Raw genomic sequence first — 12,889 nt, forward strand, 5'->3', positions numbered from 1 at the left:
ACATGCCAGTCTATTGCATACTGTGGCAACTCAAAAACAAACACAAACACAATGTTAAGCTTTCAACTCTGTCTGATTTAATAGCAACTGATTTTCTAATGTCAAAAAAGCAATTAAGCATGATTACTCAAGGATAAGGTGTTGGAGTGATGGCTGCTGGAAATGGGCCCAGGCTAGATTTTATTTAAAAAAATATATATTTGTGATGCTGTTGTTTTTTTTACATCAGTAATGTACTGACTTTACTTTGTGATCAGTTGAATGGCACTTTGGTTAATTAAATTACCAATATCCTTAAGAAACAGCTAAATATTGTACATTATTCCACATTTTTGGCTACCAGTGTATATCGGATTATTTCTGGAAAATATTTTTGCCACAAACACAAATCATTTACACTTTTGCAATTGTTCATTTACACATAAAGACTTATTCATAAAGCCAAGACTCATAAAGACTTTGCGTATATCACTGTTTGAAGGTTTACAATGTTTTTGGCCATATTTAGGTCAGAAGTCAGAAGAATACTGAACAATTGAAGAATTATTATAGTTACAGATTCACAATACATGATTTACACTTACACAAAGCATTTAAATACTGCAAATCCGTTTTTTGTTTTTGTTTTACACTTGCAATTTTATTTACAATTTCACCAATCTTACTCTGCGCAAAAATCGTTTTGACATTAAATTATCTTCATACAAAATGGGGGGGGGGTAATGCTTTTCACATAGCCTCGAAAACTATAGGAAGGTTTTATTTTCTTTTCAACGCCCATCTCTTCAGCTCGCTGTAAACTCGAGAATCACGGAAGCAGGAAATAGTTTCTGATGCACCCGACGCAGAGTCACCCCGTCTAGTAAAAAATACAGCAGGTTGATTTAAGCGTAATTCGTGCAGCCATCGGTAAGATGCCATATTTTATGCACGTATTAAAGTTATTATTTTAACAGTCATTCTTGTGTGGACTTAATTTTCTAAGAAACGTAACCATATCTACATTAGTGATGTTACTTCGTTGTCTTGGGAACAATAATGATTTATTATACTTAAAACTCCTTCAATGGATATACTGCTAGTGAGAATTATTTTTGTTTTGAACAGTTAATTAACAAATTATTATTATTATGACTAGTAGTAGCAGAACGCTATTTTATTTTATCATTACTTGTTTGCAATGAGTGTTTTAAATGACTGCAGACTCTCAATGATGAATGCTAACAATCTAATCTTTGCAGTCCACAATGTCAGACGGAGATGAAGAGTCATTCAAGGCTGTGGACTTGAAGCAACAGGCTCAGGAGACTCCCAAACCAGAGTCAGATATCCAGCCACAGCAATCTCCCAGTGAAACAGATGAACACAACACACCTTCTCCAGAGGCCAGGGAGGAAACTATCTCCTCTGCACGTACATCAGTGGTCAAAGCTAAATGGACGTCAACTGTGGAACAGTATAAAATGAAGAGATTTTTTGTCCTCAGGGTAATATCTTTTTGATGTCTAGTCCTAATCACAGTTTTCTGCATTGACCACAAATGGATGTTCTAGTGTGTTAGTAATCATCTTGACACATAATCTACAGTATGCTTCTTTTGCATTTTGAGTGCTTTGGCGCAAACAAGCCATGGTTGCTCAGCAGTACAATAGAAGGCTGCCAACAACACCTTTAGCAAACAATGGTAGTTATAATACACTTACCAGTCCGGTACTGCCTACTGACATGTGACCTATTATTGAGGCAAACATATTTTGTGCCTGCAGAGATCATTGATGACTGTCTTCCTCTTTAGTCTGCCTGAGGCTATTTGGTTTGCAAATTTGAGTCTGTTGTTCAGCTCAGAGACCTAATTCGTTTTTGTGCAAGTGTTCAAGTGAAAGTTGTAAAATGGGATTATCATCCCCACCATCATAGCCACTGTTGCCAAATTCTCTGAAATACTATTCCTTGTAAAGATCTATAAGCACAATATTGTATTGTTATTTGACTTGAATATTCATTGATTATAAATATGAATTGTTGTGCTGACACATTATAGCCTGGAACTTTGGACCAAGCCATTGAGGAACTTAAAGCCCTGGTTGACCCCTCAGAAGATGGTGCTGTCCAGAGTGTTTGGCTCATGGCTGAGTAAGTTTATAATATTATATTAGTAAGTTAAATTATTGTTATTATTATTATTTTCACATGTCTGTCTAAAAGAGAACATTATAGTTAAAAGGAAAGTTCAGCCAAAAAATAAATAAATTGGAAAATATGTCATCATTTACTAACCCTCATGTCGTTCCAAACCCATATGACCTTTTTCTTTTGTGGAACACAATAGGAAATCCACAATGGCATTTTAGTGCCACGTTAAAATTAAAAAATAAAACAAACATAAAATTACAAGAATGAAGTTGTAGCATTTTGAGAAAAAAATCATAATATTTTGAGAATATGTTGTAAGGAAATCAACATTAAAGTGATGTGGTGGACAAGAGCAACAGCTTATTTTGAAGTGGTTTTTGTCCTCTGTCTTCAATTTCTCCCAGACTACATTTCCCATAATGCACTGCCCACATCACTGCCATCTGTTCCCCATTGCTCTCACCTGTTTTCCATTCCCTTATTAGCCCTTGTGTGTATAAATAACTCTAGTTTTGTTCCCTCTTTGTCAGTTCTTGTTTGTTGCTCTTTGAGTTCACCTTTGATTGTTTCACTTTCATTAACCATCTGGGGTCGACAGACGCGCCGGCGCGTCCTGCTGGATGTTTTCATCATTACAGCAGAAACAACTTAAAATACTCCGTCATTTTTGGGTATACAGATTAGTGTTGTCACGGTACCAACATTTCAGTAGTCGGTACAAATACCAGTGAAATTTCACGGTACTCGATACCATTTTCGGTACCAAAGCAAAAACAGGTTACTAAACAACACTCTTTTAACTCTTTCCCCGCCAAACACGGAATTTTCTGTGTTTTATGAAAAAACGCTTCCCCGCCAAACACGGAATTTTCCGGGTTTCCGTGTTTTAGGTGTTATACGGTAAGGAAGATCCCTCCGCATGTTTTGAAAGAGTATGCAACTCTTTGATCAAAGAAACAGACTGCGATTGTCTCAAACATGAAGAAGTGGAGTATTGAGAAGCTCAAAATATCAGACATAAACATGCCTTTTTATCAGATTTTTGTCTGAAATGTTGTTTTTTGACAAAACCGACCTCTGTTCAAGTCGCAATAAAAAAAGAACAAATGAAGATAAAATAAAATAGTTTTTTTTTTTGCCTAAAAGCAGAGGCTCAGATCTTTATTGTGATATATAGCATCTTCATATATTCATGGAAGAAAATATTCTGCGGGCCATTTAAAATTTAGCGAAAATCGTCAAAAACCCTGGCGGTGGCTGGCAACTTTTTTTTAAAAACGCTGGCGGGGAAAGAGTTAATAACAAAGTCTACAAAACATTCGCAGCAGAACTAAGAACAAAAATATGCCATTGAGCAACACTTTAATTTAAATATATTATTTTTTTAATTATAACAAAACTGAACAATGTATACTTAAAGTATTTTTGAACACTTATATAAGATTTGCTTCAAGTTTTGCAACTTTTAATTTAAGTTTTACCAAGTACTAAAAAAAAAGGCTAAATAAACAAGCATACAATAGAATTAATAAAAAACAATTTCCAAATTAATCTCTTATTAATAAAGATGCATATTGCCAATTTTCTTCATGATAAGAAATGCAGAGTGACATATATTATGATTAAATAAGTCGCGAGAAAGTTCTAATTTAGCTGCATTTAGCGTGCGTGCGCGAGGGAGGAGTTCACCGAGGCAGAGTCTCTCTCAGCCGGTGAAGTTTCAATCTCTCCCCCTTAGATAGGGACATTCGCACAACTCATAAAAGAGGCACCGACCACACAGAGAAATGCCAGTTTCTGAGTTTATAGTTACTAACATGACCTGCTTCTGTATTATTTGAACTTTAATAAAGCAATTTTACTGCATTTATACGGAAGCTCAAAGAGGCCTTGCGTTATTATTGTTTTTCTGTCTCGTTTTCTCGTGATCTCGACATAACAAAAAGTTGTTTTCTCGCGATCTCAACGTAAAAAATAGTTGTTTTCTTGTGTTGTCGACATAACAAAAAGTTGTTTTTGCCTTTAATTTTCTATACAGTTTTTAATTGACCTACAGGGTTTACAATTAAAAGTTTATTACAAGGTATGAAGGACAATGAGAGATCCTTGGCAGAAAAGTACAATTTATTATATGTAAATGTAAAGTTATGTTAATTAATTTCACTTTGGTTATAAAATATTCACCTGCCCTATGCAATAGTATTCCTACCAGTCACCTTTCACATAAGCTAAATAAAACATATTAATAAAAACCAGGCAGCACGTCACAAACACTTAATAAACGCTTTTTCATCAATAGAGTAAGACTCGCTTTCTTCTGCACTCAACAGGAGTCAAGAAGCACGTCTTTCTGTGCTTTCCGCAAAGTAACGTCATAACTGCAATATGCACGCACTCGGATCTAAATCGCGGCTGGCTTGCAGACGTCCCGGTCCCTCAAGTTGGCTGGCAATGAAATTGACCAAACGTTCAGGGTCACTGTATTTTCTACGACAAAGTAGTAGACGTGATAGTCTTCTTCTAAGGTATCTGTCACTAATCTGGAAGTTGTCAATGACAGAGAGACGTCGAGATCTCGAAAAAAAAACAAGTCATGATCGCGAGAAAACTACTTTTTGTTATGTCGAGATCACGAGAAAACAACTTTTTGTCATGCCGAGATCACGAGAAAATTAAGTCATGATCACGAGAAAACAACCTTAGTTATGTCGAGATCACGAGAAAACGAGACAGAAAAATAATAATAACGCAAGTCCTCTTTGAGCTTCCGTACATTTAAGATGTTACGCCGGGATGTTTCCTTTAAAGAGCTCCGCCTCAGCTTATTCCACAACGGTACATGCTTCTGAATGTACTTTTTTTTTTTTTTTTTATCATTCCCTAATACATTGGGATCTACATAAAATAAACTGTGAAAGTTTAGAGTGCATCTGGACTGATCTGTGTAATTCTTCCTCCATCAGGCGTGAATTGCTGCTCTCACGCGATATCGTTACAGTTTAATGTGATTTCATGTTACGTTAAATGAGATCAAATGACTATTCAACAATGAACATTTTTCTCATCAATTTTGTGTTTTCGACGATATCGATAATGTCGACTAAACGTTTCAGACCTAATGCAAAAGATAATATGCTTTTAAACTCGCCTGCTTTATTTGCTTGAATAAATCCGTGTGTCTTGTCTTTCAGGTGCTTTATTAATTTGTATGTGTTTCCTCCTTTTGTCATAAAATTGTGAAAGCAGCGTTTACAAATAGGTTTTTGCTGATTTATGATGTTTCCTTTTTCATCAGCCTCAAATTACCTGGCTTTTTCCCACTTTTCATTTCAACATGATTCAGTTGAGACTTTGCAGCAACAGCAGCTTTGCTTGCCGCAATCTTTGCTTGTTGTGAACGTTCGAAAGTTCCCGCCTCTGCGTGGGTACCCCGGTACCTTCAGAAATTCTGGTATTGTAAATAATTTTTGTTTGAGTACCGACTTGGTACCGGTATTTTTGACAACACTAATACAGATAAGTGTAAGACATCATTAGAGACTATAAAGTGTCTACTTTTATTTGTGCACACTCACAATAACAACAAAATCTTGTGTTTTTGTAAAATAAAGAAAATAAAAAGGGTGAGCTTTCAACAGTCTCTGTGTTCACGAGCGTATTTCAGAAACACGTCACAAAAATGAACTGAAACTCTGCGAATTCTTATCACACAAACATGAAACATATGTCTAAAGAAAGCTTAAAATGTCTACAACAATTCAAATTTAAAACAGATATTCTCCTGCAATGCAATCTGATTGAAACAAAGCGATGTACAGTTTGTACAGTTTTTACTGGTCTATCTAATTATCCGTAATGTGATGCCACCCTCCAGCAGAGCGCTCCATTCATACGTTAATGTGCTGAGACTATCAATGCAAATGGTACACGCCCCCGGAAGTGAGGTTGTAAATACATTTCATTCATTTTTCTGCGATTTTGCAACGATACACAGGCGAGAAAGCTCCAGGATAGTATGGAAGAGTTAGCATTTTCCTCAGAAGAAGAACGGGACTACGATGAACGTTTGTATTTTGAAGAGAGACTTGATCCAGCTGAGGATACATTTGTCAGAAATATGTCCTAATATGCAAGTTTCAGTTACATTTAAATGCTGTTTCGGCTAAAGCAGGTATTTAAATTGTATGCTGTATAATATAAATATGATATGTAATATGATGTAAAAATAATATGAATGTTTATATTATATTTTATCTAGTGTTTATAATGCCTCATTACCATCAACAAAGCTTGTGCTTGCAAATATGTGTTAGGGTTAAATTAGTCAAATGCAATTTAAATATGCCCATATTAGAAAATCAGCATATTATAATGATTTCTGAAGGATCATGTGACACTGAAGACTGCAGTAATGATGCTGAAATCACAAATTGCATTTTACAATATATTTAAATAGAAAACGGTTCTTTTAAATTGTAAAAAGAGTTCAGAATATCAATGTTGTTTCTGTATTTTGGATCAAATAAATCAAAAAAGTCTTGGTGAGCAGAAGAGACTTCTTTTAACGGTAGTGTAGGTCTAAAATTAAGTAAAGTATTTATGTAAAGAAAATATATAGTCAGATTAATTATTTTAACTTAAAACTTGATTAAGATCATTAAGATCACATTCATTCTCTATCCTGACTTTAGCCATTAATATGTTTTTAAGCAAATGAAAAAATCACAAATGTCAAGGCATGTCAAAACCTCTCCAGGGCCCAAAATACCCTCAGACCCCAGAGGGTTAAAAGCCTGCAATTAGATCAAGCATCTCCGGGTAGTCAGCAACTACCCTTTACAGAAGAACTGACCAACATAGATCTAGCAGCTGTCAGAATTCTTCTGCTCAAGCAAGGGGACTGTACAGTTGAGGATCACATCCATGAGTTTTTAAAACTAGCGAATTTAGTGCACTATCCTGACCGCTCTCTGGTGGTTTTCTTCTGGACTGGTCTGAATAGTGCACTGAAGGAACCGATGCCTCTTGCTGATCCTCACTGGACACGATGTGTATTTGGAGAAGGCTCTGGAACTTTGCGGTTCCCCTTACTCAATGGATTATGTCGGGAACCCCCGGGCCAAAACTGGCATCCACTGCTCCGTGCTCCAAGCCTCCCACGGCTCCGCCCACTCTTCATTCTGAGACTCCTCCTCCGACTTCTCCTCCCGCTCGGTCTCCAGACCCATCTCCATCTCATTGGGATCTCAAGTCCCTGCTCCTGCTGCTTCACCCCCTAAGCTTCCAACACCTGTGGTCAAACCACCAAACCCCATTCCCTTCCTAGAGCTGCCTCCCAAATCTCCTGTCCCTGCTCTGTGCCCACCTCCCCGGCCTCCTGATCCTGTTCCCGCTCTGTGGCTGCCTTCCAGGCCTCCTGATCCTGTCCCTGCCATGTGGACACCTCCTAGGCCTTCTAACCCTACCCCTGCCCCGTGGCCACCTCCCAGGCCTCCGGATCCTGTTATTGCCCTGTGGTCACCCCCCAGGCCTCCGGATCATGTCATTGCCCTGTGGCCGCCCCCCAGGCCTTCGGATCATGTTATTGCCCTGAGGCCACTTCTCAGGCCTCCAGTCACTGCTCTGTGATTGCCTTCCAGGCCTCCTGTCCCCACCCTGTGGCTGCCTCCCAAGCCTCCTGACCCAGTCTCTGCATTGTGGCCGCCTCCCAGGCCTCCTGTCCCTGCCTTGGGACTGCCTCCCAGGCCTCCTGACCCAGTCCCTGCCCTTTGGCTGCCTCCTAGGCCTCCTGATCTAGTCCCTGCCCTGTGGCTGCCTCCCAGGTCTCCTGATTAAGTCCTTGCCCTGTGGCCGCCTCCCAGGCATCCTGATCCAGTCTCTGCCCTGCGGCTGCCTCCCAGGCCTCCCTATTCTATCCCTGCAATGACCTTCGGACCAAGTCCCTGCCCTGGGGTCTCCTACCTGGCCACCTGAGAGTCATACTACTCTCCTCATCTGCCTTTTGGGGTGCCAGGAGCAGCTCTGATGTTTGAGCTTTGACTTGAAACAAAAGATAAAATTCATGTGGTTCAGCTTTGGGACTGCTATACATTTCTTATGAAAGACATTGTTGAAATGGCTTTAGCTGTACATTTTCTGTATATGCTGTCAAAACAAAAACATAACATTTAGGTTAGTTGCATTAAAGTGGCTTTAAATTGTGTTTTAGTATCATGCCCTAAGCATGTCCCCACATTCATCCATACATCTTCTGTAGCTGCTTGTCCTATGTAGAGTCAGTAGCTGCTTGTCCTATGTAGGGTCAGCAGGATTTTCCTGTATCAAAATGAGGCAGAGGTGGTACAATCCTGATCCTTTGCTCAGATACACTTATACCATGCCTTCCACTAGCTGAAGCAAACACTTACAAGCAACATATTATAGGTGTTCTAATAATTAGATGATTGAAGAAAATAACAATTATCAACGTATAGCATATTTAATTGCATATTTAATTAAAAAAGCAAACCTGTTCAACATGAAATTAATTAAATACAACATAACAGCTAATGTGTTCATTTATAGTGTAGTGTATTTAGGGGTTTCAATGAAAGTTCGCTAATCGGTTAGCTTAGCGGTGTTGTGTTATGCTTAGCTGTACTTTGTTTATAATATGGCGTTGCCAGGTTGCGCATGTGCGGTAAATTGCCCCAGAAGGGTCTCTTTAGGACTTCCTATGAACTTTTGTCGCCATAGCAACCAACACCAGTGATTAGTGTTGACCCAGATCACCAATGAAAACAGTTTCATCGATGCATGAACATCAGGGCGTTCCACAGTGCACAAACAAACATTAATCAGTTAAAGTGCCCAGATTCTCACACCAATATAGGTAGCAAATTTGGTATGATAGATGTTCACTGCATGGGTTAAAGTGTTGTGTACATTACCATTATTTGTAAGGGAAACAGAATGTGTGAGCAAGGAACTAAATTAAATGGTCCTATTTCTGCATTACTATGTAAGGAAATGTAAAAATGGAATCAGTCGCATTTGACAAACGTTACAATTTAGATCATTTACAAATAACTAGATTATTTGTGCGAATAAAATTCTCCACCATTAAAATCGTAATACAACATCACGTTGTATCAGCTCACAATTTCTACTGTAGGGAATTAGCTTTAATGATTAATTCTCTTATTGGAGTAATATTATTCTCATGGCTTATTGACAATAATATTACACATATAGGTATAGATTTGAAGTGAAATCTCCTTAGAAACAGGGATGAGATTATTTATCAAAATATACCAGTCAAAATATCTTTAAAAGGGATACATGAATAATTAATCATAACTCGTTATATGCAATCTATCGCACCGTTGTCACGAAAAGAGAGCTGAGCCTGAAGGCAAAACTCTTGATCTACCTGTCAATTTTTGGTCCTATCCTCACCTATGGTCATGAAGGCTGGGTCATGACCGAAAGAACTAGGTCGCGAGTACAAGCGGCCGAAATGTGCTTCCTCAGAAGGGTGGCGGCTTCTCCCTTAGAGATCGGGTGAGGAGCTCAGTCATCCGTGAGTAGCTCGGAGTAGAGCCGCTGCTTCTTTGCGTCGAAAGGAGTCAGTTGAGGTGGTTTGGGCATCTGGTAAGGATGTCCCCTGGCTGCCTCCCTAGGGAGGTGTTTCAGGCACGTCCAGCTGGGAGGAGGCCTCGGGGAAGACCCAGGACTAGGTGGAGATATTACTACATCACACTGGCCTGGGAACACCTCTGGGTCCCCCAGTCAGAGCTGGTTAATGTGGCTATGGATAGGGAAGTTTGGGGCCCCTTGCTGGAGCTGCTGCCCCCGCGACCCGACTTTGGATAAGCGGCTGAAGATGGATGGATTGATGGATTATAATTAATTATGAATATTTGGATTGGTTAATAGAATTAACTTGATGTAGCTGAATTAATATTACAATCAATTTATCTGTTTGTCCAGCGAACACTCAGTATTGATCGTCTATCAATTCTCAGAAAGGATATTTTTAGTGGCCAAACAAAAATAACTCTTTCTTAGCATGGAGCTGAGATTGAATCGTTAAATTTAAATTGATTTACAAGCAGACCTGAATCAACTTGCAAGAATGTACACAAAACTTTATTGAACTAAAATATGAACACATAACTAATCTAAACAAAGACATACACACAAATTTATGTGACTAAGTTATGAAAAGACCATTTGAGAAAACCATTCGTTTCTTAAGACCACCTCTGTTACAAAGGTGTTTTTGGCTTGCACTAAAACTGCATTCAGTTAGTTACTGGTATGATACTTTCAATTGCCTTGGCTGTTGAGAGAGTGCCCGGATGCAGTCGCAGGAGAAAGGCTTGATTGTTCCTTGGGTCAGTGGTGTGGAAGTTGCAACCAATTTCTTCCACGTTGAATGAAGAAATTATGATGAACTATGGTGTTCATTGTGCCTCTCCGGCCTGCCACCTCGTGGTCCCGACCAGCAGCAGAAGGAAGAGAGAGTCAGGGGAAAAGAGAGAGAGATTAAGAGGTGGGACGTGTCTTTTAACTTCTGCTGGAGGTCCTTCCTCTCGTATCTGGCTTGACCAATGAGAAAGGTGCAATTTCCAAGCGGGAAATGTTCCTTTGTATGGAAGCTGACTCATTTGCATGATTGGGCTTAGTTTAAGCCCCTTTATGCTCTGATTAATATAGCAAGCATACAATGCATGGTCAGAATTATATATACATGTATATACACTCACCTAAATGATTATTAAGAACACCTGTTCAGTTTCTCATTAATGCAATTATCTAATCAACCAATCACATGGCAGTTGCTTCAATGCCTTTAGGGGTGTGGTCCTGGTCAAGACAATCTCCTGAACTCCAAACTGAATGTCAGAATGGGAAAGAAAGGTGATGTAAGCAATTTTGAGCGTGGCATGGTTGTTGGTGCCAGAAATGGCACAACCATTTCTAGGGTTTACAAAGAATGGTGTGAAAAGGGAAAAACATCCAGTATGCGTCAGTCCTGTGGACGAAAATGCCTTGTTGATGCTAGAGGTCAGAGGAGAATGGGCCGATATAACCACTCGTTACAACCGAGGTATGCAGCAAAGCATTTGTGAAGCCACAACACGCACAACATTGAGGCGGATGGGCTACAACAGCAGACGACCCCACCGGGTACCACTCATCTCCACTAGAAATAGGAAAAAGAGGCTACAATTTGCAAGAGCTCACCAAAATTGGACAGTTGAAGACTGGAAAAATGTTGCCTGGTCTGATGAGTCTCAATTTCTGTTGTTTTCTTGGCACACTTTAGGCCCCTTAGTGCCAATTAGGCATCGTTTAAATGCCACGGCCTACCTGAGCATTGTTTCTGACCATGTCCATCGCTTTATGGCCACCATGTACCCATCCTCTGATGGCTACTTCCAGCAGGATAATGCACCATGTCACAAAGCTCGAATCATTTCAAATTGGTTTCTTGAACATGACAATGAGTTCACTGTACTAAAATGGCCCCCACAGTCACCAGATCTCAACCCAATAGAGCATCTTTGGGATGTGGTGGAACGGGAGCTTCGTGCCCTGGATGTGCATCCCACAAATCTCCATCAACTGCAAGATGCTATCCTATCAATATGGGTCAATATTTCTAAAGAATGCTTTCAGCACCTTGTTGAATCAATGCCACGTAGAATTAAGGCAGTTCTGAAGGCGAAAGGGGGTCAAACACAGTATTAGTATGGTGTTCCTAATAATCCTTTAGGTGAGTGTACTATTGTGCAGGATGTCACACAAGGATTAATTTGGTAGGAAACATGATACTAAATCATTTTACATTAGCTGGTAGTCCTGTCATAAGTCATGCGTAAAACTGCATACAGTACTAAAAACACTTTACAATACAGTAATGATCCTATACATAATGACCTGGGGATATACATGTGAAATTATAGACAGTTTGTCTATAATTTAATGAAGAAAAGTATGTTGTTCTGGGCTTTGAGTCCATTACTTATGGAGGAAAGAAGTGAATCAATATTTCTGCATTCTTTTCTCTAGCATGCAGCTAACTTCCCCCGCTTGTAATGTCACTGGGGGTCCACTCTTTGCTGGTCCAGTGGCAGCAAAGACAGTGTAAAGGCTTGATAATGATCAGTGGGGGAGTAGACATAATGGAGTCGGCTTGGGCCTACTTGGACCTTTGCTTGTTACAGTCTTGAGACATCTGTTGGATTATTCATTGAATAATGAACAAGTCTGTCTCTGATTGGTCGATGTGTTACAATAGTTAACAAACAGCAAACTTGATTAACCTCTTAAACTGATAATAAGATCATCTCTGATCTCAGGAATGTGGGTGTGTATGGTGGGAATGGACGATGTGTAGAGACCAATCGGCCACTCTTTTACAGCTTGGATTGGACTGATCGCTTAGATTGACAGGTTTTGATTTTCCATGCACACAACTGGAACAGTGCTGGATCTTATTACTTGTTACTTATTCTATGAAATTATGTTTCTGGTTTATTGTGGCATTTATAAATGTAAGTAGTTCTTATGTTCAGTAAAAAGAATCGGTTACCTAACGTAACCTCGGTTCTCTCTAGATGAGGGAACGAGTATTGCGTAAGCTAGCTTACGCTACGGGAAAGATTCATCTTTTCTGAGATATTGAAGCCAAAAAATTATCCTTAATTTTGTATCCATTGTCAACGCAGTGCAGCAGCTTCATACCTAGAGCGGGCTAGCTAGCGAG

The 12,889-nt window shown here is 39.3% G+C and overlaps 1 protein-coding gene across 1 annotated transcript in view; it reads left to right on the forward strand.

Annotated features, from left to right (window-relative positions):
* The first annotated feature begins 811 nt into the window (after positions 1 to 811).
* The window catches only part of LOC127654067 (tumor protein p63-regulated gene 1-like protein), a 65,626-nt gene continuing 53,548 nt past the window's right edge, over positions 812 to 12,889 (forward strand). The window contains exons 1-3 of the mRNA XM_052141038.1: positions 812 to 909; positions 1,242 to 1,487; positions 2,042 to 2,133. Coding sequence (XP_051996998.1) covers positions 1,248 to 1,487; positions 2,042 to 2,133 — 332 coding nt within the window. The 5' untranslated portion in view covers positions 812 to 909; positions 1,242 to 1,247. The remainder of the gene's footprint in view (positions 910 to 1,241; positions 1,488 to 2,041; positions 2,134 to 12,889) is intronic.

The sequence above is a fragment of the Xyrauchen texanus genome, chromosome 13, assembly GCF_025860055.1.
Source record: "Xyrauchen texanus isolate HMW12.3.18 chromosome 13, RBS_HiC_50CHRs, whole genome shotgun sequence".
Lineage (NCBI taxonomy): Eukaryota > Metazoa > Chordata > Actinopteri > Cypriniformes > Catostomidae > Xyrauchen > Xyrauchen texanus.